The sequence below is a fragment of the Oncorhynchus masou genome, unplaced genomic scaffold (assembly GCF_036934945.1).
Source record: "Oncorhynchus masou masou isolate Uvic2021 unplaced genomic scaffold, UVic_Omas_1.1 unplaced_scaffold_1737, whole genome shotgun sequence".
Lineage (NCBI taxonomy): Eukaryota > Metazoa > Chordata > Actinopteri > Salmoniformes > Salmonidae > Oncorhynchus > Oncorhynchus masou.
In genome coordinates this window covers 89,318-116,802 of record NW_027007518.1, presented here as the reverse complement: position 1 = coordinate 116,802, position 27,485 = coordinate 89,318, and the positions used below count along the sequence as shown (strand labels likewise).

Genomic DNA, 27,485 nt, shown 5'->3' with positions numbered 1-27,485 from the left:
AAGTGTTTAAATCAGGATGTTTGTCTCCAAAATAGAACAGTGTTCACACACTTAAGATTTGTTTTACTTTTGTATTTCCCATGATTGCAGATTTGAAAGAATAGTCTCAGAACTCACCTTTGCTCCGTGGAAAGTTCTGCTTTCCTAAAGAGAATAGGAAGTCCCATCGATCGGTCACTCTTCATGGAGACACCACTAGGTGCAGGCGAGACTGGTCTGTCTGTCTTGATCCTGTTTAGAGCAGGATATTAATTTACAACATGGAGTGCGCGCACTTATAAAAATGTTTAACTGTTTTTTCTATGGTTACGTTATAATTGTCATCAGTCTTAATTCATATAACAGCTAGGAATAGATTTGTGATATAGTAAATGTATCCAACAAAATGTCTGATTCACTTGATCTATTGCATGAAATAAAGACAAATCACAACAATACTGGCTTGTTCGATAGTTGTTACAAACTCTCAGCTCCTTCACACCTATTTGATGATCTTACCTCTTATGTTCCCTGTCAGTGTCCTGTTCTGTAAGAAAACTCCTTTTAAGGGACATTTCTCCCTCACTCCCTGAGGGACTCATTCTAGAAGCAGTGGCTTCCTCTTCAGTCTCTTCACAGATACTAGAGGGAGGGCCAGCCTCCTCATTCTCCCCAGAGAGACTCATTTTGACCCCTTGTACACTGGACTTTTTTTTTTAAAACAACACCTTTTACAACACTTGCAGCCTAATGGTAGATTACTTTTAAGCTAAACAGAAATACAACTTCTGAGACTGGTGTAACCCAGCTTGCATCCTTCCTCAAGTAAAACACAACTAAACTGAAAGCAGGAAATGGAGAAAAAAAGTACCTATTTTAACATTGAGGTCATAGAGTTCTGAAACGTTCAGATTATATACAGGGTAGATACCGCTATTAATTAATAGAACAGAAACATGATGTGCTAGAAGTGTGTGGTTGATTTGAGAGTTGTGAGCATTGAAAACCAGAGATAGTTGTTGAATTTCTTCCTCCCGAGCATGAAGTATATTCCAAGTTTAATTAAGCAACGTTAGGAGACAAACATAATCCACCAATCACAAGTGGGATTCTGATCCGCTCTGAAATGGTCTTACAGTCTTCTGAAAAAGATACTGTGGCTAGCACTGCAGGTGTGGTAGCAGCCTAATGTAACCTAATGTAATCTCACCTAATGTAATCTCACCTAATGTAACCTAATGTAATCTCACCTAATGTAATCTCACCTAATGTAATCTCACCTAATGTAACCTAATGTAATCTCACCTAATGTAACCTAATGTAATCTCACCTAATGTAACCTAATGTAATCTCACCTAATGTAACCTAATGTAATCTCACCTAATGTAACCTAATGTAATCTCACCTAATGTAATCTCACCTAATGTAACCTAATGTAATCTCACCTAATGTAATCTCACTTAAGAATGTCATGTAATGTTTATTAACAATGTTGGTTGATGATGACAATAACACAGGTGAGTCAAATGATCCTTTCAAATGAACTGTGTACAAGGGGTCCTACAATGTGCCTCTCCTCGGGGGAATCCATGGCAGACCTCTGATCAAGATGCTCTGACCTGTGAATACACCAAGCACTTTATTTAACACACCGAAGAAATGGTTAAAGTAACTGTCCAGTGAAAATCTCACTTTTAAAAGTTCATATTCTGTTAACTCATACCCAAGTAATGTTGTTGACTCATCCTATACTCGAAAAAACACTTATAACCCCCAACACCAAACCATCTCAAACAGACCGTTTCAAATATGCTTACTATAAATGTCAATGATGTGAGCATAAACCCTCATTAAAAAATATTCACATCATTCTGTTGTTAGGGTACGCTCACACCATTCAAAAACAGAAAATGGAATGTTAAAATCCTCCAAGCACTTGGCAGTATGGTCTCCGGTGGCATTTGGGCATGGCATTCTGGAAAAACAAATACTGAATTTTTCAAGACGTATTTGGGCACATCTTCCCATTGTAAACCAACTAATATGGCTTTAAATGATATTGTACCACTATGATAACATTGTGCCACCAGTGGGAGTATAAAACCAATGATGGTAACACCCATAGAAATATAATTAATTATATTTACAGTGGGGCAAAAAAGTATTTAGTCAGCCACCAATTGTGCAAGTTCTCCTACTTAAAAAGATGAGAGAGGCCTGTAATTTTCATCATAGGTACACTTCAACTATGACAGACAAAATGAGAAAAAAAATCCAGAAAATCACATTGTAGGATTTTTAATGAATTTATTTGCAAATTATGGTGGAAAAATAAGTATTTGGTCACCTACAAACAAGCAAGATTTCTGGCTCTTACAGACCTGTAACTTCTTCTTTAAGAGGCTCCTCTGTCCTCCACCCGTTACCTGTATTAATGGCACCTGTTTAAACTTGTTATCAGTATAAAAGACACCTGTCCACAACCTCAAACAGTCACACTCCAAACTCCACCATGGCCAAGACCAAAGAGCTGTCAAAGGACACCAGAAACAAAATTGTAGACCTGCACCAGGCTGGGAAGACTGAATCTGCAATTGGTAAGCAGCTTGGTTTGAAGAAATCAACTGTGGGAACAATTATTAGGAAATGGAAGACATACAAGACCACTGATAATCTCACTGGATCTGGAACTCCACACAAGATCTCACCCCGTGGGGTCAAAATTATCACAAGAACGGTGAGCAAAAATCCCAGAACCACACGGGGGGACCTAGTGAATGACCTGCAGAGAGCTGGGACCAAAGTAACAAAGCCTACCATCAGTAACACACTACGCCGCCAGGGACTCAAATCCTGCAGTGCCAGACGTGTCCCCCTACTTAAGCCAGTACATGTCCAGGCCTGTCTGAAGTTTGCTAGAGAGCATTTGGATGATCCGGAAGATTGGGAGAATGTCATATGGTCCGATGAAACCAAAATAGAACTTTTTGGTAAAAACTCAACTCGTCGTGTTTGGAGGACAAAGAATGCTGAGTTGCATCCAAAGAACACCATACCTACTGTGAAGCATGGTGGTGGAAACATCATGCTTTGGGGCCGTTTTTCTGCAAAGGGACCAGGACGACTGATCCGTGTAAAGGAAAGAATGAATGGGGCCATGTATCGTGAGATTTTGAGTGAAAACCTCCTTCCATCAGCAAGGGCATTGAAGATGAAACGTGGCTGGGTCTTTCAGCATGACAATGATCCCAAACACACCGCCCGGACAACGAAGGAGTGGCTTCGTAAGAAGCATTTCAAGGTCTTGGAGTGGCCTGGCCAGTCTCCAGATCTCAACCCCTTAGAAAATCTTTGGAGGGAGTTGAAAGTCCGTGTTGCCCAGCAACAGCACCAAAACATCACTGCTCTAGAGGAGATCTGCATGGAGGAATGGGCCAAAATACCAGCAACAGTGTGTGAAAACCTTGTGAAGACTTACAGAAAACGTTTGACCTCTGTCATTGCCAAAGCGTATACAACAAAGTATTGAGGTAAACTTTTGTTATTGACCAAATACTTATTTTCCACCATAATTTGCAAATAAATTCATTAAAAATCCTACAGTGTGATTTTCTGGATTTTTTTCCTCATTTTGTCTGTCATAGTTGAAGTGTACCTATGATGAAAATTACAGGCCTCATCTTTTTAAGTGGGAGAACTATTACTATATTTCTATACTATACTGATGTCCTCAAAAACACTACAGTGAATAACTGTAGTATTTTTCCTGGCACAACTAAAGTACTAATACACACACACAAACTTAGCAGAGAGAGAGCGAGAGATTGCTGGTTTGAGGTCCAAGCATTTTATTGGCAGTGCCCTCCATTAAGGTGACTGACTGTCTTTAAGTGAAGTCATGTGTTTCTAAAATATCTATGGTTTATGTAAATACAGTGGTTAACTGTTCTATGGTTTATGTAAATGCAGTTGTAACAGTATAATTTTAGACCGTCCCCTCGCCCATACCCGGGCGCGAACCAGGGACCCTCTGCACACATCAACAACTGACACCCACGAAGCATCGTTATCCATCGCTCCACAAAAGCCGCGGCCCTTGCAGAGCAAGGAGAACTACTACTTCAAGGTCTGAGAGCAAGTGACGTCACCGATTGAAACGCTATTTAGCGCGAACACCGCTAACTAAGATAGCCGTTACACAGTGGTTAACTGTTCTTTCTTTACCGTCAGCAGTAGAGTATTGTTGGTCACTGTTTTTAGTCATGCTGTGAACTTAGCCAGTAGAATCTTTGTTTAAGCATTTTTCTACTTCAGAAGGCTACCTAGTGGAAGTAACAGATGTAATTAGTTACTCTTGTTAATGTGTGTTATTTATCTGTGTCAAACAAGCAAACTCAATCCTTCAAGCTTTAATAAACTTAGTTTGTTATTTATATCAGCTTCTGTACTGTTTCCCTTTAATGGGCCTAGAACCTAACGTTTAGATGTTACAATTGTAATAACACATATTTTTGCTAAGGTGTTGTGTCTGGTCCTTGCATTGCTCAGAACTGTTGACCCAACTCAATAGGTGGCCTGTCACAAACCTGTGTGTCTTATGTCCTGGTTGAGGCCTTCCCCTTATCAAACAGTAGGCAGTCTGGTTGTTGTGCCATTGTAGCTAACCCTAGTCGACAGGTGTTACTACAATATACTAGTCATGTCTGCAAAAACACTACAGTAAATACTACAGTATACTACAGTCATGTCCACAAAAACAATACAGTATATACACATTTATTAAGACTATAATATTTTTCATGTGTGTATTTTTAATGTGGCTTAGCTGTTTGAACTAACTTGTGTTATTCTCAACACATTTCTAAATGCATTGTATCCACATGTGGTTGTATTGTGTTTTTAAATCAATCAAGGGATTCTACAGTATACTACACAATTCTATATTGCTCGAAATCAGGAGCGTCCCGTCATCCCGAGGACGATAACAAAATATGTCTGGGATTGTTCAAAACAGATGTTAGGACAGTTGCGGGACGATAGGCCAGAAACATATGAAATGCATACAACAGTGATTACATACTAAAATGTTTAAACACAAAGACGGGGCTGATGAAACATACCACAACATTTAGCTTAAAAGTTGATAAACTATGAATAATTCACATTAGCGCAACAATGTTTTCACTTGTCTCGGCCATGAGTGAATGTTCCAGAATGCTACTACAGGAGAACACCATTCTCAAACGTGCACCTGAGGCCAGTGGTTTTTATAATGCCACAGAGATGGATATAAAGCCTAATGGTAAAAACGTAGAAAGAGGGAGTATCAGAAGATGCAACAATAGGATTGCACCTTACGGCATTTGGACAGTTGAAGAAATGGTTTCAATGACATATCAGGAAATCTTTGCTTTTTTTCTATGGTCGGATTTTGGCGGTAGGCTAATTAAAAGCAAGGTAAAATAGTTTATGTCCAGGTTTCAAACAATGATATGGCTATCTATGCATCGCATATGTAATTATTTAGGTTATGGAAATGTATAACATTAGAATATCGTTCCAATGTTGGGGAAATAGACCTATCAGAATGTACATTTGACTCTCTCCCAGCCGCCGGCCTGGAGCGGAGGTTGTGTGTGCCGGGAGTCGCTGTGGCTTTGCTGGCATGCATATCACTTTTTGTTTTTGTTGCCACACCAAGATTGACATGCTAAAATCGCCACTGTAAACAATATACCACATTACTTCTTACTAGTAACACATTTGTTGTTTTAGATACATTACAAAGCATGCTCATCAATTGTTTTGTGTTTTGTTGGTGTAATTTTTGCAGAAAAAAACATTTTGGGTGGTAAAAAAAAAATCTTAAATGGCTGGTAGATTGCTTTTTATCTATCTGCCACACTGGCATGTGTACCAAAAAGTAGATTTGAGTCCCTGTCCGTTAGCACGTGGTCGTGCTCAAAAAAGCCAAGGCGACCATTATTCAGTCACTAAAGAGGCATTACTATTTTCCTTTTTTAATTTCGCTAATTTTTATACATATTTTTTTCCAACTCTGCATTGTAGGGAAAGGGCTCGTAAGTAAGCATTTCACAGTCAAGTCTACAGCTATTGTATTCGGGGCATGTGACAAATACAATTTGATTTGAGCCTGACCTGAACCAGTCACACAAAGGATCTCATGATGTAGGCCTACGTTTTGATAGTGTTTCTACTTAAGCCTTTGTGTGTTTACATTTTTATATATATATATATATATATATATATATATATATATAAAAATTGTAGGCTACTACCTTTAGCACTTCAAGTTAATAAAGTATTTTAATCTTATAATCTTTTGTTTTTTAAGCACGACCTCACTGCTTTAGGCCACAGTCACGTGTTTACAATTATTTAAGAGATGGGTGGGTCTAAGGCTGAAGAGAGTTTGAACGAAGCTAAATGGACGTAAACAAAGAGCAGCACTCCAGCTGTACTTTTATCCCATTTAAAATGTTTGAACATAAGACCGAAAAGAGGTCGTCGATCACGTTGTTTTGGAGGGGGACTATGTAGCAATTTTCACTCCACCCCTTCCATAGCCCCCAATGTAATGTTTAACAAAAACCTGTTTTCGTTTGTTTTCATCAATTACTTATTACATTTTCTTGTTGGCAGAATAAGTTGCCATTGATTTAAATTAAATATCACTTGAATGACTTATGTACACAGCAATGTTTTGAAATGTGAGGTTTTGTTTATGGACGTGACGCAGATACTTTTGTAACTTTCCTAAAATCGGACATAAGGAGAAACTTTGCCTACCCCATATATCATTACTATTTGACAATGCATCCGAAATTAATTGTGAATTCCAACGGAATATCAAGACAAGAAATGTGTTTTCCGCAAAGGGAGCAAGTATTTACAATACGTAATGGAATATATTTTAATAGGGCCTGGCTTGTAAACCATTTTTAGTTTCACTTCCTTACCAGGACGAACTACGCGAATTTATAGCATTTTTGTTCTTCCAGTATAGGATACAGGTCCTGTAAATTCATGGATTTGAACAGTATGCTAGGCCTAGCCTACTTTGTTAATGGCTACATTTATATTAAGACATTCAGAAAAAGTTGCCTGCCTTTGTATCCCGAAAACAGAATTCATTTTCCAGACCTCTTCTTCGTGTAGCTTCCATGTAATTGCTGTTTTTCACAGTTTTCTGTCATCTTCTTCGTCTTCTGTGGAGTTTATCAGCAGTTTGCATCCAATATCATGTTGCATTACCGCCACCTACTGTACTAGAGTACGGCCAGAGACAGGGAGGAACTTTAACAGTTTGTGTTTCACATTTGTTAATTAAACTATTTATGAAATTGCACTGTCATCTAACCCTATATACACCACATGACCAAAAGTATGTGGACACCTGCTCGTCGAACATTTCATTCCAAAATCATGGGCATCAATGGGGAGTTGGAAAGCCTTCCCACTCTCTGGGAATGTTTTCCACTAGATGTTGGAACATAGCTGTGGGGACTTCCATTCAGCCACAAGAGCAGTAGTGAGGTTGGGCACTGATGTTGGCCGATTAGGCCTGACTCGCAGTCGGAGTTCCAATTCATCCCAAAGGATTTTGATGGAGTTGAGGTCAGGGCTCTGTGCAGGCCAGTCAAGTTCCTCCATTGATCTTTAAAACAAACTTTTCTGTCTGGACCTTGCTTGGTGAATGGGGGCATTGTCGTGCTGAAACAGGAAGGGCCTTCCCCAAACTGTTGCCACACAGTTGGAAGAACAAAATTGTCTAGAATGTCATTGTATGCTGTAGCATTAAAGATTTCCTGTTCACTGGAACTAAGGGGCCTAGCCCGAACCATGAAAAACAGCCCCAGACCATTATTCCTCCTCCACCAAATTTTACAGTTGGCACTATGCATTGGTGCAGGTAGCGTTCTCCAGGAATCCGCCAAACCCATATTAGTCCGTCGGACTGCCAGATGGTGAAGCTTGATTTATAACTCAGGAGAACACGTTTCCACTGCTCCAGAGTCCAATGGCGACAAGCTTTACATGACTCCAGACGACGCTTGGCATTGCGCATGGTGATCTTAGGCTTGTGTGCGGCTGCTCGGCCATGGAGACATATTTTAGTAAGCTCCCGACGAACAGTTATTGTGCTGACGTTGCTTCCAGAGGCAGTTTGGAACTCAGTAGTGAGTGTTGCAACCGTAAAGCACTCTGTTCTGTGAGCTTGTGTGGCCAGGGGATGAGTCGTTGTAGCTCCTAGATGTTTCCACCTCACAATAGCAGCACTTACAGTTGACTGATGCAGCTCTAGCAGGGCAGAAATTTGATGAACTGACTTGTTGGAAAGGTGGCATCCTATGATGGTGCCATGTTGAAAGTCACTGAGATCATCAGTAAGGCCAGTCTACGGCCAATGTTTGTCTATGGAGATTGCATGGCTGTGTGCTCAATTGTATACACCTGTCAGCAACAGGTGTGGCTGAAATGGCAGAATCCACTAATTTGAAGGAGTGTCCACATACTTTTGTATATATAGTGTATTTGGTGGTAATGCAATATAATATGGATGTCAACTGCCATTAAACCTCAACGAAGAATATTCACACCTCCAGGTGTCTGATGACAACGCTTTCGTTGTTTTAGTTGTCAGTGGCAACAAAGAACCAGCATCACAACACGGGTTTCTGAGGGCATAACTGCATCACAACCTTTTGTTTCACAATGATGGGTATAAATATTCTTTATTTGTTTATGTTCCTGCTGAAGATCTAATCCCTTGCTGGGATGTGTTCAATATGGGCACACTAAAGCAAAACATTTTGCAATGGAAAATTTACATCTAGTTCAGGCATATCATCTTCCCTGTTTTACATTCACATAAAAACATATTTTTCAACTACTGAACATGGCTATGGAACTGCAAACAGGCGTACAGACAAATGCATGGCCCCTTTTAAATCAGCAATCCCCCCGTCATTTAAGAAGGCTCTGAATGGAACTGACTGTACAGTTGAAAGCCCCTTTGTTCACTTTTAAAGATGGAAATCTGCAGTAGGGGAAATAGTGCCACTGTCCACCCCACAGATGTTGTTATTGCTTTAGTTTTATTGACAAAGCAGAGCTGGGGAGTGTTGTGCATCATGGTATTGTTTTGGGGACATTACATATGTTGCTACTCTACCACTGGTGCAATGATGCCCAAGGGAAAAATAACAGTGTTCGTTGTTTGCAGTAACTTCTTTGTTGTTGTAATATCCCAAACGGGCGTGGCAGTTTCATCAATAAGGATTCCAGCTTTAAGGAATAACAACGGGTCTGAAATGTGTCAACCCAATCATAGTCTTGCACTACCAAGTCTCGTTTTCACTGGCTTTTGGAACAAATGTAAACTGTATTTCTTGAGGGGAGGACAGCTCATAATAATGGCTGGAGTGGCGTATAATGGCTGGAATGGAGTGAATGGAATGGTATCTAGCTCATGTTTGATACCATTCCATTCACTCCATTTCAGCCATTATTATGAGCCGTCCTCCCTTCAGTAGCCTCCACTGGTATATACAGTATACTGTACATAGAATCGGAGTTGTCAACTGTGATTGAGAGGTCTTGGAGTGGGCAGGCCTTCCTCAGGAGGAAGAGCAGCTCTCTCCTTGCCTTGTCAAGACTGAGCTTGAAGTGGTAGGTAGGCTAGAAACCCAGCCGAGATACGTGTCACCACATGGGTGTCAGAGGGGAGGAGGGGGAAAAGAGTGTCATCCACATAACAACGTTAAGACACCATGTGAGCATATGCAACAGAGTTAAAAAGGTGTCGTAAGCCAACTCCACAGCTAGCTGGAAATGTCGCCAATGGACATATCAAATTAGATATTTGTTCTACAGTTCAATCGGTTCGTACGTTGTCAAGGAGGACGGTCACGTGTGTTTAGGAGCAGAGGATCACTATTTCTAGCCTAGTATGTTACAGGGACAGTGAAGGAAGCTATACTGTAGACAGCACACTGACAGCACACTTGCAGGTGCCTTGGTGGAAGAGTTGGGCAACGCCTCACAGCAAGAACTGGCTAATCTGGTGCACTCCATGAGGAGGAGATCGCACTGCAGCACTTAGTGCAGCTGGTGGCCACATCAGATACTGACTGTTACTTTTGATTTTGACCCCCCCTTTGTTCAGGGACACATTATTCAATTTTTGTTAGTCACATGTCTGTGGAACTTGTTCAGTTTATGTCTCAGATGTTGAGTCTTGTTATGTTCATACAAATATTTACACATGTTCAGTTTGCTGGAAATATATGCAGTTGACAGTGAGAGGACGTTTATTTTTTTGCTGAGTTTACATGTATTCATCAAAAGGTGAACTGTGGTATACAAACAGAAATATACTATACCAAGCAAACGTTATACCTGGCTATTTTTGTATATAATTCTGCCAAAATAAATATTGTCAAAGTCTGTGAAGGACAATTAGAAAGAGTTGTGGAGAAAATGTATGCCCTTTCATCAGTTGGTATTTGAAACAAAAATACAAATTAAATGTACCGTATGCAATGTATTAAATGTGTGCAATTCAAATGGTCATTGCTGGAAGGGATGCAGCTAATGTCAAAGTAACGTCAAAATGTGCATGTTACAGTGGCGTCAGGGAAGAATGTTAGCAAACCCTAGCCCATTTCCTAACCTCAACCTAATTCTCCTTACCTGGTACATTAATGACCTAATCTGCTGTAAATTCTCCTAACATGCTACGAAATATCACTTCTGACATTAGCTGCATCCCGTCTAGCCAAAAACAATACAAATTGTAGTTATTGTAGATCCCTCCATAGACAGCTCGTTGGTCAAATGTGATTGGTCCATATGAACACTACACTTCAGGAAGAAGGAAATCAATAGCCAATGGGCATTGGCACAACCGGCAGGAGCAATCTAAAGCCTTTCTATTAGAAATACGTAACGCCATAAAGGTATACGGACATGAGGCGTACTTGCGAAGCACTGTAAAGCTATTTCCATATGGAATATAAACTCGGAATACAAGTATTTCTCCTATTGTTTTGGAGATCGGCTTTAGATGCACTGGTGGCGGAGAATGACGGAGGCTGGTGAGTGGTTATTTTAGGATAAGTTACGTCTTTGACCATCTATAAATGACGGATAATTCTATTATTTTTTTCCACAGATTTGAACTTTTAATCTAACTAACTCTTACATGCATTTAATAATACTAGTATTCGTAGCCCAAAAAGCATTTTCCCCTCGCATGCAGGTCGTCAAATTCAGAATACAGTTTGACTGATGAGGGTCCTTGCAACATTGACATCTGGGACAAAGCTTCGTTATCACATCGCCAGTTTATCCAACAGTACGTGCTGTAATCTATTTCATGTGTTCAGCCTGGGTGTGTTTGTAGTCTGTAAATCATTACACTGTGTGTGTTCTGCACCCATACATTGGAAACACTTTTCTACCTCGTTTTATTCACAGATATGCCTACTCCAAACCAGTCATCCTGAAAGGTTTCTCTGACAATACGGTACGTGTGAAACAAAAAAGCAATTACAAAAATCAACTTGTCTCATAGGCCTTACTATCGGTATAGCAATGGGCTCTGGTGAATGGAATTGTTTTGTTTTCAGAAATTCCAGTTCTTGTGCTCCAAGTCGAGCCTGCTGCAGCAGTATGGAGAGAGGATGGTGAGGCTCAGTACTGCCAACACCTACTCTTACAGGAAAGGTACACACACACAATGTAGTCATCCTAGAAGGTATTCAGTGTTCTCTATTTGTAGTACCTTACTTTGCCTCTTCATTATCATTTAGTGGATGTCCGGTTTGAGGAGTTTGTGGACTTGCTGCTGAGACCTCAGTCTGTGGACACACTGGGCAGTGGTGAGTTTGCTGTCTGGAACACCTAATGGTCGTTGTACAGTACATGAGCTCAACAGGCAAACCATGATCCGTAATATAATACAGCATGTTATGTGATCACGCTGAAAAGTCAAAGCATTAACAGAAACAATGAAAAGTTCCCACAGCCACACATCCTGTATCTCACCCGGTCTCTCTTTGACAGACACTCTGTATTTCTTTGGGGACAACAACTTCACGGAGTGGCACTCTCTGTTTGAGAACTACAAGGCACCACGCTACATGCTGCCTCACACCACGGGGGCCTACAGCTTCGGGATCGCAGGTCAGTGGACCTGTATGGCTCTTAGTACAGCTTCCCACTGTTGTGTCAAGTTGGCTGGATGTCCTTTGAGTGGTGGACCATTCTTGATACACACCGGAAACTGTTGAGCGTGAAAAACCCAGCAGTGTTACAGCTCTTGACACAAACCGGTGCACCTGGCACTTACTACCATACCCCATCCAAAGGCACTTAAATATCCTCTGAATGGCACACATACACAATCAACGTCTCAAGGCTTAAAAGTCTCCTTCCCTTCATCGACACAGATTTGAAGTGGATTTACCAAGTGACATCAATAAGGGATCATAGCTTTCACCTGGTCAGTTCGTCATGGAAAGAGCAGGTGTTCCTCATGTTTGTACACCGTGTATAATATTATTATTATTAATATATTGTGGATTACACTATACCAGTGTCAAGGGTTGGATATCAGAATCATGTCGTACAGCTGCATATGGCGTTACCATCAGTAGCAGGGCGACTTGTACCGGACACAGAGTACGAAGCAAGAGGCTAAACTGATGCATTAACTGCCACCTGCAGCTATCAGGTTGGCAGAGAGCTGAACAAACCTCCATGCACACTGATGCATCTGTGAGAAGAGGACATCTTTATAGTGTGTGTGATACATACAGCCAGTTACTGTGGTGACTGTAAAGAACAGGCTGTCATCCTCTGTTGAAGCTTATCTCCTGTGCCTTTATCTACCCACCCAACCAGGCCCGGGAACCGGTGTGCCCTTCCATTGGCATGGACCCGGCTACTCTGAGGTCATCTATGGCAGGAAGGTAAACAACACATTACCTGCCGCCTATTAAATCATGGTCCACCTTATGCTTGATCATTTCTCCTAAGAATATCTTAAAATCAAGTCAGATTTATTTAAAGTGCATTTCACATGAGTCACAACACACTTTACATCAATAAAACAACAATAGGCCTCCCTAATGTCACCTGGTTACAGCTGTCCCAGCCTCCCCAATGTCACCTGGTTACAGCTGTCCCAGCCTCCCCAATGTCACCTGGTTACAGCTGTCCCAGCCTCCCCAATGACACCTGGTTACAGCTGTCCCAGCCTCCCCAATGACACCTGGTTACAGCTGTCCCAGCCTCCCCAATGACACCTGGTTACAGCTGTCCCAGCCTCCCCAATGACACCTGGTTACAGCTGTCCCAGCCTCCCCAATGACACCTGGTTACAGCTGTCCCAGCCTCCCCAATGACACCTGGTTACAGCTGTCCCAGCCTCCCCAATGACACCTGGTTACAGCTGTCCCAGCCTCCCCAATGACACCTGGTTACAGCTGTCCCAGCCTCCCCAATGACACCTGGTTACAGCTGTCCCAGCCTCCCCAATGACACCTGGTTACAGCTGTCCCAGCCTCCCAATGACACCTGGTTACAGCTGTCCCAGCCTCCCCAATGACACCTGGTTACAGCTGTCCCAGCCTCCCCAATGACACCTGGTTACAGCTGTCCCAGCCTCCCCAATGACACCAGGTTACAGCTGTCCCAGCCTCCCCAATGACACCTGGTTACAGCTGTCCCAGCCTCCCCAATGACACCTGGTTACAGCTGTCCCAGCCTCCCCAATGACACCAGGTTACAGCTGTCCCAGCCTCCCCAATGACACCAGGTTACAGCTGTCCCAGCCTCCCCAATGACACCTGGTTAATGTTAACATTGGTCCAGCACCAGTAGGTAGGCTGGTGTAAGCCTGAATTCAGGGTCAGCCTCAACATCTACACTACCTTGTAATTGATGCTGTTAGCCTTAGCACACTACACTACCTTGTAATTGATGCTGTTAGCCTTAACACACTACACTATTTTGTTGTAATCAATGCTGTTAGCCTTAGCACACTACACTACCTTGTAATTGATGCTGTTAGCCTTAGCACACTACACTACCGCCTTGTAATTGATGCTGTTAGCCTTAGCACACTACACTACCTTGTAATTGATGCTTAGTTGTACCTTGTAATTGATGCTGTTAGCCTTAGCACACTACACTACCTTGTAATTGATGCTGTTAGCCTTAGCACACTACACTACCTTGTAATTGATGCTGTTAGCCTTAGCACACTACACTACCTTGTTGTAATTGATGCACGTCTGTTAAACACAACAGTATGAGATACATTTTCATTCTCCAACCACCACAGCGCTGGTTCCTGTACCCCCCGGACAAGGCGCCCCATTTCCACCCCAACTACACCACCCTGTCCTGGGTCAAAGACACATACCCTTACCTGCTTGAGGAGAAGCCCATAGAGTGCACCATCCGGCCAGGAGAGGTCAGAAAACTACCATTAAGGCTGTGTTCACAGCCCAATTCAGATATCTCCTTCCGTCTACTAATTCATCTTTTGACCAATCAGATCAGCTCTTTTTACAATAATTGGTCAAAAGATCAGAATTGGTCTACCTGTGCCAACGCAGCCATAATAGATTAGACTGTGGTTGAATATCGCAATACTTTTAACTGGCACCCTTCCCTCTATCTACACAGGTCACTAACATCAGCTAAAATAATAGAATGAGGATAACAATCAGAGGGGTCATCATTTGGAGGAATTTCCACCATGAAATGTTAAACACATTTATCAACCATGGGTCACTAACATGAGCTAAATTTACTTTTGAGGCATTTGAGGCCATATTTAAACTATGGAATGTTTTAAACACTTAAAACAACCATGGGGTCACTACGTTTGAGGCAAACATGACTTTTGAGCCATTGTTTTCACTGAATTGGAATGATAGGCTGCATTCAGATTATTTCTTGCCTTACCAAGGCAAAGCAGGAAGATAATAATATCAAGTATTAATGACTTGTCACTCCAATGTCACTGACTTTGTGTTGTTGCTGATAGGTGCTGTATTTCCCTGACCGCTGGTGGCACGCCACGCTCAATTTGGACACCAGTGTCTTCATATCCACCTTCCTGGGCTGACCCCTGACCCTGCAACAGACTAAGGGTCATTGCCCTGTGACCAAAGCCCTGTTAGAATACTTTCAACATGCATCATTCCTTTTTCCCCTCTGAGGAAATCATAGATTTCTTGCACAGTTCTCAACACCCCCCCTCAGATAGCACAGTTCACACACACACACAGTGGTTCCTGATTAGTGAGGGGGAGCAGGAAGGATGCACTTTTCAAAAGTATCATGTCAACTGAAATGGCACCACACCACTCCTGTCAACTGAAAACTGCCCAAAAAGTTATCAAAAGCTGTATTTCCGTTGTCGTCATAACTACTATGTAGATCAGTGATCCATCTGTTTGGAGACAAAGAAACAAAGCGGTCAAAGACTATTGGAACGTCTACTGACCAACAGGAGATGAGTGTGGCTTGTTCTGACTGTATTCCCTGGAAGTCACACTGGTTTTCTAGCCGTTTCCACTTCTGGGACTTTTCCCCATCGGTTCCATGGTACCGGGCCAACTAGGTCAAATGCAGCTAATATATTTGACTTTTTTTTTTTTTTTTTTAAATAAAGTACTTGAAAATAAGATGGACATTTGTATCTTGATTATCAATGTAAACACTGCAGCCTCTAAGTTGTAGCCTTTATTGGAACACTTGTAGACAACAGCACAACAGTGAAATAAAGAACATTCACAGTCCCAATGAGGCTCCAGAGAAACTGGACTATTCCCACCCCCCTCTTAGGAGGAGTCGGGGCCTAGGAGTATGTCCACACCCCTATCCCACATAAACACACCCCTACATGTACACATAATATTGATACTCACGACTGACTAACACAACATAACTGTGCATCCTCATATCCAGCAGAGGGTAGGAATATACAGGTTCATTTCACATTCAATTCTTTTCAGTTGGTAAGTCAAACAGGGTCATATGATTTCTGAAATGAGAAGAGGAAACTATCTGTTTGCAGCAGGGTTGAGGGGTCAAATTGAAAATGACTTTTTTTTTTTTTAAATCAGGATATTTTAATTTATGAATTTGCATTCTAAAATCGACAATTGAAAAATGTAATCGACCCCAACCATGCTTTGCAGCCATTGGACTGAGGCTCTAAGCGTGGAATCATTAAAACAAAAGAGACCACGAGCAGTAAGTTATACTGAGGAGAAGACAGCCCTTCTCAAAGCCAATCAGATGACTGACTTCCATATTCTACTTCAAACTCCACTTGAGGCACAGACAGGACACCACCTGCAAACATTCAGTGACATGTAAACCAGAGAAAACACATTACAATTAAACACAGCCGTCAAAAACACACCTGTGACTCACACAATTTTAAACCAATCTTTTTAAAGAAAATTTGGAATTGGGTTTAATTAATTGACTGGAATTGAAATAGAATTGACCCCAACCCTGACCCCTACTGCTACGCACTTCTTCATTCATTACCGCTCAGCTCTGTATGAGCCAGATGAGAGGCAACAAAATGGTGGAAACTCAGCTCGCCAACATTAGAGACGTCCCTGGTCAAAAAACAACCCTTTGCGCAAAGCCTTGAATGCTCTTCATCATATTGATTACACATACTGCTTCCCTACATACTGCAAAACACTGAAGATGAGGGCTTAGGTTTCTTTCTATATTATACAACTCGTGCTTATACAGTCTTTTCAGCCCTCCAAGAGGATATAGAGAAGTGCTGCATTGTGGTGGTAAGAGATCAGGTTGGGTTTAAAATTGGCCCATCACTCAAGAGGACTACATTGGACCATCTACAAGCCACTCAAGAGGACTACAATGGAGAGTGGCGAAAACATGGCGGTGCCTCAGACAGTCCTCTTCCCCGTAGAAAAGGAGATTTAAAATAGAAGACAAGTTGTGGAGCATCACCAAAAGTAAAGTACATTTAGCCCTGATTGGTCAATCGCTGCACTTGTAGACTCGAGGTCTAGGATGTGATTAGGTTTAGGAGTCTGCAATATGATTGGTTGTTCTGAGAGTAACGTTCAAGCGATTGGCCCAAGGTGTTGGGTACTATATTCTGATTGGGTCCTGTTGTTTGATGATGTGATCTGATTCGATGCAATGTTTGCTAGCGTGTCCTGATTGTTGTGTCTGATTAGTAGGAGCAGCTGAGAGACACAATAAAATAAATGGGGGGACAAGGATGGAAACAGAAAGAGATGTATAGATCAACAGGAGATTTAATGGCAGTCCTAGTATAAGTCTGTGGTGTAGTCTCAGTCCTAGTGAAGGTATGTCAGTCTGGTGTAGTCTCAGTCATCTGTGGTGTAGTCTCAGTCCTAGTGAAGGTATGTAGGTCTGTGGTGTAGTCTCAGTCATCTGTGGTGTAGTCTCACTCCTAGTGAAGGTATGTAAGTCTGTGGTGTAGTCTCAGTCCTAGTGAAGGTATGTCAGTCTGTGGTGTAGTCTCAGTCCTAGTGAAGGTATGTCAGTATGTGGTGTAGTCTCAGTCCTAGTGAAGGTATGTCAGTATGTGGTGTAGTCTCAGTCCTAGTGAAGGTATGTCAGTATGTGGTGTAGTCTCAGTCCTAGTGAAGGTATGTCAGTATGTGGTGTAGTCTCAGTCCTAGTGAAGGTATGTCAGTATGTGGTGTAGTCTCAGTCCTAGTGAAGGTATGTCAGTCTGTGGTGTAGTCTCAGTCCTAGTGAAGGTATGTAGGTCTGTGGTGTAGTCTCAGTCCTAGTGAAGGCATGTCAGTCTGTGGTGTAGTCTCAGTCCTAGTGAAGGTATGTCAGTCTGTGGTGTAGTCTCACTCCTAGTGAAGGTATGTAAGTCTGTGGTGTGGTCTCAGTCCTAGTGAAGGTATGTCAGTCTGTGGTATAGTCTCAGTCCTAGTGAAGGTATGTCAGTCTGGTGTAGTCTCAGTCCTAGTGAAGGTATGTCAGTCTGGTGTAGTCTCAGTCCTAGTGAAGGTATGTAAGTCGGTGGTGTTGCCTCAGCTTTAAAGTGCAGATCATACTTGTTTGGTTTGTTGTCGTCTTTTTATGTCTGGTTCTTCTTTTGGAATGATTCCAACTCCCCCCTCTCTCCCTCCCTCCTTCAGTAGTCCTCCACCCATCCATTCTCCATGATGAAAGCATCGATGACCTCTTTCATGGCCAGATTAGGGATCAGCTGGTCTTGAGTCAGAGGGCTGCGTGTCACCGGGTCAAAATGGCCAACTCGCTGCAAACATAAAGAACAAAGACAGTTAGGATCCTATGGGAGACATAACACCTTAATAGCAGGGCTGAAAGTACATTTAATTTCTTCCTGGTACAGAACCTCCTGACCAACAGAATGTATGAGCCTGATCAGAGAATTACACCCCTCCCGTCTTCTACGCTGCTGCTACTCTGTTATTATCTATGCATCGTCACTTTAATAACTCTACCGACATGTACATATTACCTCAATTACCTCGACACCGGTGCCCCCGCACATTGACTCTGTACCGGTACCCCCTGTATATTGCCCCACTATTCCATGTGTAACTCTGTGTTGTTGTTTGTTCACACTGCTATGCTTTATCTTGGCCAGGTCTCAGTTGTAAATGAGAACTTGTTCTCAACTAGCCTACCTGGTTAAATAAAGGTGAAATAACGAACAAAATAAATTGTTATTTACTGCTGCTCTTCAATTATTTGTTATTCTTATTTTTTTGTGTGGTATTTTCTTAGAACTAAATTGTTTGTTAAGGCCTTGTAAGTAAGCATTTCACTGTAAGGTCTACATCTGTTGTTTTGGTAGATGTGACAAATGTGATTTGATTTGAATCCCTATTAATTCAATAGCATCTCTGTTGGCCTAGTCGTAAAGATTTGTCATTCAACATGTATGACCTTTTATTGTGGCATAAACACAAACAGTTATGATGTTTTAATCTGATTGTCAAGCCATCACTTGAAAAGGGCTGCTTTACTAATAGGCTACCAGCCTGCGTTCATCCACTCACAGTATATTTCAGTTCCAGCCTCCAAACAGTGGTGAATGGAAAGAAGCATCTGTGACATAAAGCCTCAGAAAGTCTGATGACATTCGCTATTTGTCATTAGGACATAATGTATGTGTCCACTGCTGACCGCGCGTGTCTCAGTGTCGGCCACTCATCTCTACTTTGGCAAAATGTCTGTGTTTTCGTCCAACCACATCGCATTTTGGGAGCCATTTTCATGTTTCGTGTCTCTGACATGCTGTAATGATAGTGGTGTAATAGCACAGTTCTTGACTTGTTTTAATTATTGTTGAGATGTTTTACCGGTACAACGTACCCCCACTATATATTTTGCCGGGACACCGTACCGGACCATACCGCCTTACATTCACCCCTGCTTAATACTTAATAATACTACCACGAAAATGATGTGGAACTATTCTTTTACATGGGTTGTGGGAGGCAACATCTAGGTTGTTCCAGTTTAACATGTCTGTACGTAACAGAACATCAGTTTGGCATAGAGGAACTACTTCACTGCCTACATCAATACCTGATCACTACTTTATCTATTTAGTATTGAATACAATACTAAATAGTAGCTAGCAAGATGGCAATCACTGAGGTTATTTTTAATGAGTGCATTTCGCAAGTGTCTAGTTTGCATCAACTACCTCCACTAAAACCAGTGCAAAGGTTTTTCCTTCAAATTTTGGTTTCAAATCATGACATTCTGGCATGTCTGCCTCGTGATTTGCTGGGAGAGTTGTCTGTCTGAAGAGGACCCACCCCAGAATTTTTTCTCCACCTTATCAAGGATGCCGTAAGAGCCCATCTTTCAAACCTGACCCAGTCACTGCTGTTGCCTAGGGTCAGGTTTGATGAGGTCAGGTTTGATGAGGTCAGTGTCAGGTTTGATGAGGTCAGGGTCAGGTTTGATGAGACTAATCCTTACCTGTAGGTGCTCCTCGATGTCTTTGCGGTCGTAAGTGATCCCACTGGGTGTAATGCAGGGCTCCCTCATCAACTCAAAGCTGATCTTTCCACACAGGTAGTCTGGGATCTCCCTCTTCTGTTAAACAGAGATTATCACTAAATAGCCATGTTAGAACAGATGTATACTGTAGTTACATATGTTAGTGTCTTGTACATTCAGACCTGGTATTTGTTATTAATGAAGGGTTTGGGTTAAGATTGTTTAAGGGTTTAGGAATAGAGAGTTGTTTCTAGTATGGCCAGAGTGATAGCCATCAAACACAAACCATTGATTATGTATGGGCTAGTGGTGAGTTCCAAACCCCTAGCCCCTACTCCACCGCAGACTAGCCGCTCCTCTAGATCTGAGAGGATTGGACAGGTGGAAGCAATTTGGAATAATTTTCACCCAGCCAATCAGAAGACAAGATGATACTTGTATTTATATCTCCCTATTACTCGCCTCCTTCTCAAAAACCATTGGATGGGAAGGTTAGAGGGGAGGGACCTCTGACCTCATCCAATGGGTGTTCAGACAGAGGCGAGGAAAGCGGAGAGGAAGAATCAAGGAAATGCAACAGAGATTCTCCCCCTGATCCTGTATCCAGCAGGAGGCAGTAGAGCACTCACCTTCCTCTTCTCATCCAGCTGAGAGAAGAGCTCCTCCATGTCTGACAGGTGCTTGTCCTGTAGAGAAATGTGACACCTAAATTAACATCACTTTATTCATCAATTGTACACAAGGTCCAACCAAAATCTGACTTCCGCTTTATTCCAACTCCTCCGAAAGACACACATACATGCAATAAGCTAGAGTAAGACCCAGCCCGATTTAAACAGGTTTAAAACATGTTCTGTTACAGAGGCATCATGCCCATAGAGGACACAGGGGCACGTGCCCACTCAGATTTGTCCTGTAAAAAATATAAATATATATATTTTTATATATAGACACACTACTAGCCACCTACCTCATAACTCGCTACCTATCATTTAAGTTGGAGTAGCTTGTCTAACTATCTAGGCTGGCTTGTCTGCTGGTAAGGTTGGTAGACTAGAAAAGCAAGCAATTCCTAAATGTACTGAATAACACTCACCTTCCTCTCAACCTTTTACTCAGATTTTAGCAGGGATGCAGAGAAGCATATTTCTATCTTTTATTTCACCACTAGTCAGGAGGATGCAGGCAGCTCAACAGTTATTCTTATCTTTGCAAAAAAATATCATTTGACATAGAATTAAGCACAACTGCTAAATTCTCCTAAACCCCCTCCAGACCACCCCCTGCCATCCTCACATACTTTGTGCCCACTAAGAGTTTTTGGGAGCATAACACCCCTGTTCTGTTGCATATCCTTATGAGGGGGAAAAACAGATCTTGATTAGTAAGGTTGTGTTAACATGTCTTTGGTTTAGCCAATGAAAACCCTTTAGTTGTTTATCCATGTCTCGTAACCTAGGCTACGAGAGCATTCTAAACAGAATGTGGGTAGGTGCTTATTTTCCCATTGTTATTTGTCTATACCCTGCGTCTTTGGACGTTAGCTGGATGTTCGTACACTTGGTTTAGGACTCACGTGTTTGGAGGGGAACTTAGTGAGGTCGTGTCGGCTTCTGCATTCCTCCGACTTGGCGTCGTGTTCCTCTCTGCTGTCATCCAGTTCCCTGAGGATAGGGCCAACGTCATCCAAATCACTCTGCTAACTTCAGCCAACCAAGGCTTAACTTATTGCAATATAAATGGATAGTATGGATTGTAGGCCTATAAATGGATGGACTAACTGGTTTTACACACCAACCATAGTTGGTGATTTTTTTAAATTTTTAAATTAAAAAAATATATTTAAAAATAAAAAAAACTTTCTCAGAGTGACGCCAAGCAACATCAGGATAGTGGGTTTGATTCCCGGGACCACCGGGCATGAAAAGTATATGCCTGCATGACTGCTTTGGTTGAAAGCGTCTGCCAAATGGCATATATTATTATTATATTAATGCCCCCTACTGTAAGAGACGTTCTACCAACAAGGCAGTGGAGGCTGCTGAGGGGAGGACGGGTCATAATAATAGCTGGAACGGTGTGATTGGAATGGCATCAAACATGCTGGATACCATTCCATTAGACTCCATTCCAGCCACTAGACTCCACTCCAGCCACTACTATGAGCCGTCCACTGATACACAACATATATAGAACACACAGCCGGAAACAAACTATAGGTGAGCACAGAAAGAATCTCTCACCTCTCCTTCTCTGCCAGGATGAGTTTGGTGAGATAGGCGTGCAGCTCATTCTCCTGGTTAATGCGCTTCTCCTCGATGCTGTTCCAGCGCTTCTTCTTGGCTATCCGGAGGGCACTGGGAATGTCGTCGCCAAAGTTCAACCGTTGCTCTTTCGCCAGGTTATATGCTGAGGGCCAAATGAAGGACAACTATTATTATTAATGGTGAAAATTAAGCTTTGCATTAGCTGGTAGAGCTGACTTAATCCAATGTCCTGTCAATGCTTTTTTATTAGGACTTAGGCAAGTAACTTAGAAATATATGTTGATGTGTGTATCTAGACTCCTGAATGGGAGTGTGTCCGGGATGGGTGCATCTTGATAGTCTTCCTCTCCTCACCTCAATAGTCTCACCTCAATAGTCTTGTAGCTTCCTCTCCTCACCTCACCTCAATAGTCTAGTAGCTTCCTCTCATCTCAATAGTCTTGTAGCTTCCTCTCCTCACCTCACCTCAATAGTCTAGTAGCTTCCTCTCCTCAATAGTCTTGTAGCTTCCTCTCCTCACCTCAATAGTCTAGTAGCTTCCTCTCCTCACCTCAATAGTCTAGTAGCTTCCTCTCCTCACCTCAATAGTCTAGTAGCTTCCTCTCCTCATCTCAATAGTATAGTAGCTACCTCTCCTCATCTCAATAGTCTAGTAGCTTCCTCTCCTCACCTCACCTCAATAGTCTAGTAGCTTCCTCTCCTCAATAGTCTTGTAGCTTCCTCTCCTCAATAGTCTAGTAGCTTCCTCTCCTCACCTCAATAGTCTAGTAGCTTCCTCTCCTCATCTCAATAGTATAGTAGCTCATCTCAATAGTATAGTAGCTACCTCTCCTCATCTCAATAGTCTAGTAGCTTCCTCTCCTCTCCTCACCTCAATAGTCTAGTAGCTTCCTCTCCTCACCTCAATAGTCTAGTAGCTTCCTCTCCTCACCTCAATAGTCTAGTAGCTTCCTCTCCTCATCTCTCACCTCTCCTCATCTCAATAGTCTAGTAGCTTCCTCTCCTCATCTCAATAGTCTAGTAGCTTCCTCTCCTCAATAGTCTTGTAGCTTCCTCTCCTCACCTCAATAGTCTAGTAGCTTCCTCTCCTCAATAGTCTTGTAGCTTCCTCTCCTCATCAATAGTCTAGTATAGTCTAGTAGCTTCCTCTCCTCATCTCAATAGTATAGTAGCTTCCTCTCCTCATCTCAATAGTCTAATAGCTTCCTCTCCTCATCTCAATAGTCTAGTAGCTTTCTCTCATCTCAGTCTAGTAGCTTCCTCTCCTCATCTCAATAGTCTAGTAGCTTCCTCTCCTCATCTCAATAGTCTAGTAGCTTCCTCTCCTCAGCTTCCTCTCCTCTCAATAGTCTAGTAGCTTCCTCTCCTCATCTCAATAGTCTAGTAGCTTCTCTCTCCTCATCTCAATAGTCTAGTAGCTTCCTCTCCTCATCTCAATAGTCAATAGCTCATCTCTAGTAGCTTCCTCTCATCTCTCTAGTAGCTTCCTCTCCTCATCTCAATAGTATAGTAGCTTCTCTCCTCATCTCATCTCAATAGTCTAATAGCTTCCTCTCCTCATCTCAATAGTCTAGTAGCTTTCTCTCATCTCAGTCTAGTAGCTTCCTCTCCTCATCTCAATAGTCTAGTAGCTTCCTCTCCTCATCTCAATAGTCTAATAGCTTCCTCTCCTCATCTCAATAGTCTAGTAGCTTCCTCTCCTCATCTCAATAGTCTAGTAGCTTCCTCTCCTCATCTCAATAGTCTAGTAGCTTCCTCTCCTCATCTCAATAGTCTAGTAGCTTCCTCTCCTCATCTCAATAGTCTAGTAGCTTCCCCTCCTCATCTCAATAGTATAGTAGCTTCCTCTCCTCATCTCAATAGTCTAGTATATACCTCTCCTCATCTCAATAGTCTAGTAGCTTCCTCTCCTCATCTCAATAGTCTAGTAGCTTCCTCTCCTCATCTCAATAGTCTAGTAGCTACCTCTTAATTTCCTCTCCTTAATCTACACCAATCTGAAATCCAAAGACTGGTTAACACTACCTGGTAGATGTATATTGGGAATTTCTTTTGACACTTGTCCAGGTCTTTAAAATGAGTACAGATGAAGGAGAGAAGACACGAGGCCTATGGGACAGGGGGACTACGAGATAGGAGGCCTATTTCGACTAGTGAGATGCACCCTGTGTCTGGACCCTTGATTGCCACCTTGGTCCCCAGCCCACCTCTCTGCAGGTTGCCGATGGCTTCGTCGTAGTTCTCCATCTCCAGGTGACACTGACCCAGGAAGAAGAGGGCCTTGACTGACTGGGGATCCAGCTCCAGTGCCTGCTTGCAGTCGGCCAGGGCCTTGTCGTGTTGCTGCAGCTTCACGTGGCACAGTGCCCGGTTGGTGTAGTACACAGATACTGAGGGGTTTCGCTTCTGGGGACAAACACATTATTCACTATTTCTATCCTCCTTCCTCACACCCTTATCCCATTCCTAAGTATGCCACGCTTGCACACGCACACACACTCTTCGCTACAACCGATAGCTGACTTTCTATGTCTCGGAGTGAGGTTACTCATCATGCAAAGTTACAATTTGGGACACTACCTCAGTTCCACCCACACACACTCCACACTCTCTCCCCTTCTCCCGAGGCCTTGTCCTTACGATGGCTTTGCTGTAGCAGGCGGCCGACTCCTGGTACTTGCGGCTGAGGAAGAGGCGGTTGCCCTGCTCCTTCCACTCCTGCGCTGAGACACTCTTCTCAGGGCTGCCCTCCATCTTGTCCGCCGGCCCCGCTGTGGCGGCGGCCTCTCCGCTCTGCTTCCCTATCCTGCTACCCGTGTCTCAGGCCGGGCTGCGGCTGGCTGGGGAGAGAATGCACGAATTCCAAGACATCAATAGTATGGGTGAGTGAAGCAGATGGAGGAGTTTCATTTGAGGGGTGTTGCTGGTCTACTACTATAAATAGTGATCAAATCAAAGTTAATTTGTCACATGTGCCGAATACAACAGGTGTAGGTAGACCTTACAGCGAAACGCTTACTTATAGGCTCTAACCAATAGTGCGAAAAAAAGGTGTGTGTGTGTGTGTAGGTAAATAAAGAAATAAAACAACAGTAAAAAGACATTTGAAAATAACAGTAGCAAGGCTATATACAGGCACCGGTTGGTCAGGCTTATTGAGGTAGTATGTACATGTAGGTATGGTTAAATTGACTATGCATATATGATGAACAGAGGGTAGCAATAGCGTAAAAAGAGGGGTTGGCGGGTGGTGGGACACAATGCAGATAGCCCGGTTAGCCAATGAGCGGGAGCACTGGTTGGTCGGGCCAATTGAGGTAGTAGGTACATGAATGTATAGTTAAAGTGGGGGGGTACAAATAGTCCGGGTAACCATTTGGTTACCTGTCTAAAAGTTTTATGGCTTGGGGGTAAAATCTGTTGAGAAGCCTTTTTGTCCTAGACTTGGCACTCCGGTACCGCTTGCCATGCGGTAGTAGAGAGAACAGTCTATGACTGGGGTGGTTGGGGTCTTTGACAATTTTTAGGGCCTTCCTCTGACACCGCCTGGTGTAGAGGTCCTGGATGGCAGGCAGCTTTGCCCCAGTAATGTACTGGGCCGTACGCACTACCCTCTGTAGTGCCTTGCGGTCGGAGGCCGAGCAATTGCCATACCAGGCAGTGATGCAACCGGTCAGGATGCTCTCGCTGTTGCAGCTGTAGAACCTTTTGAGGATCTCAGGACCGATGCCAAATCTTTTCAGTTTCCTGAGGGGGAATAGGCTTTGTCGTACCCTCTTCACGACTGTCTTGGTGTGTTTGGACCATTCTAGTTTGTTGTTGATGTGGACACCAAGGAACTTGAAGCTCTCAACCTGCTCCACTACAGCCCCGTCGATGAGAATGGTGACGTGCTCAGTGCTCCTTTTCCTGTAGTCCACAATAATCTCCTTAGTCTTGGTTACGTTGAAGGATAGGTTGTTATTCTGGCACCACCCAGCCAGGTCTCTGACCTCCTCCCTATAGGCTGTCTCGTCGTTGTCGGTGATCAAGCCTACCACTGTTGTCATCAGCAAACTTAAGGATGGTGTTGGAGTCGTGCCTGACCATGCAGTCGTGGGTGATCAGGGAGTACAGGAGGGGACTGAGCACGCACCCCTGGGCAGCTCCAGTGTGGCAGATGTGTTGCAACCTACCCTTACCGCCTGGGGGCGGCCCGTCAGGAAGTCCATGATCCAGTTGCAGAGGGAGGTGTTTAGTCTCAGATTCCTTAGCTTAGTGATGAGCTTTGAGGGAACTATGGTGTTGAACACTGAGCTGTAGTCAATGAACAGCATTATCACATAGTTGTTCCTTTTGTCCAGGTGGGAAAGGACAGTGTGGAGTGCAATAGAGATTGCATCATCTGTGGATCTGTTTGGGTGGTATGCAAATTGGAGTGGGTCTAGGGTTTCTGGGATAATGGTGATAATGGTGTTGATGTGAGCCATTACCAGCCTTTCAAAGCACTTGATGGCTATGGACGTGAGTGCTACGGGTCTGTAGTCATTTAGGGGTGTAGTCATTCAGGGGTGTTGCCAGTCTACTAGTACAAAAAGTGATTGAGGGTGTAGCCGGTCTACTCTACTGTAAACAGTGATTGAGGGGTGTTGCCGGTCTACTCTACTGTAAACAGTGATTGAGGGGTATTGCCGGTCTACTACTACAAACAGTGACTGTAGCTAATTTGTAGTTAACTAGCAATGTTTGGATAAAACAACAGGGGCTAGCTTGCTACATCGTTTGATTTGACAGTTGCACTTAAGTAAAGATACAGGAAAAATAGGCAACTCTGGCTCACTGGCAAGCTTCCAAATAGCTGCAAGCATAACGCTAGCTAGCCTGTTACCGTTTCGATGCCCTCCCCTCAGGTGTCAAGCGGCCTCTCCGACTTCGCTCTCGTCCTGGTTATGGCCTCCTCCCACACAGCTCGTCTGTCTACCTCTTCCAACGCAGACAATTTAATATTTTTAGAATATAACGTTAGCTAGCTAGCGAACTGCCTAACTATAACGTAAAGCACAGGTATCCAAACATGTGTATAATCAATGTATATTATTTGACAGAGTAGTCTGTAGTATTATTTTAGGTGGGAGGACACGCTCGTGCGTAACCAGCTAACTAGCTCATGTTTTGATACATTTCTGGTAGTCA

General features: G+C 42.9%; 2 protein-coding genes and 1 long non-coding RNA gene across 5 annotated transcripts; 1 reads left to right on the top strand and 2 right to left on the bottom strand.

The window, feature by feature from the left end:
* Positions 1-94: 94 nt before the first annotated feature.
* LOC135532130 (uncharacterized) lies at positions 95-7,243 on the bottom strand. The gene is made up of 3 exons (XR_010454292.1): positions 7,109-7,243; positions 499-1,598; positions 95-231 (listed from the first exon to the last, which is right to left on the bottom strand). It is a non-coding gene; the product is annotated as an uncharacterized LOC135532130 (long non-coding RNA).
* A 3,661-nt stretch (positions 7,244-10,904) lies between these two features.
* On the top strand, positions 10,905-15,707 carry jmjd8 (jumonji domain containing 8). The gene is made up of 9 exons (XM_064959758.1): positions 10,905-11,099; positions 11,264-11,359; positions 11,482-11,530; positions 11,634-11,730; positions 11,817-11,885; positions 12,070-12,189; positions 12,910-12,977; positions 14,354-14,485; positions 15,065-15,707. Exons 1-9 carry the CDS (start codon positions 11,011-11,013, stop codon positions 15,143-15,145), a joined length of 801 nt encoding a protein of 266 aa, XP_064815830.1. The 5' UTR covers positions 10,905-11,010; the 3' UTR covers positions 15,146-15,707.
* Positions 15,708-15,750: 43 nt separating this feature from the next.
* LOC135532128 (E3 ubiquitin-protein ligase CHIP-like) lies at positions 15,751-27,485 on the bottom strand. Of its 3 annotated transcripts, none has more exons than XM_064959755.1 (8): positions 27,181-27,485; positions 24,954-25,153; positions 24,521-24,719; positions 22,290-22,455; positions 21,623-21,710; positions 20,676-20,732; positions 20,026-20,142; positions 15,751-18,322 (listed from the first exon to the last, which is right to left on the bottom strand). In XM_064959755.1, exons 2-8 carry the CDS (start codon positions 25,065-25,067, stop codon positions 18,197-18,199), a joined length of 867 nt encoding a protein of 288 aa, XP_064815827.1. In that variant the 5' UTR covers positions 25,068-25,153; positions 27,181-27,485; the 3' UTR covers positions 15,751-18,196. The 3 variants fall into 3 exon arrangements, with proteins under 3 accessions (XP_064815827.1, XP_064815829.1, XP_064815828.1); XM_064959757.1 differs by having other exon boundaries at positions 24,521-24,716; XM_064959756.1 differs by having other exon boundaries at positions 24,954-25,149.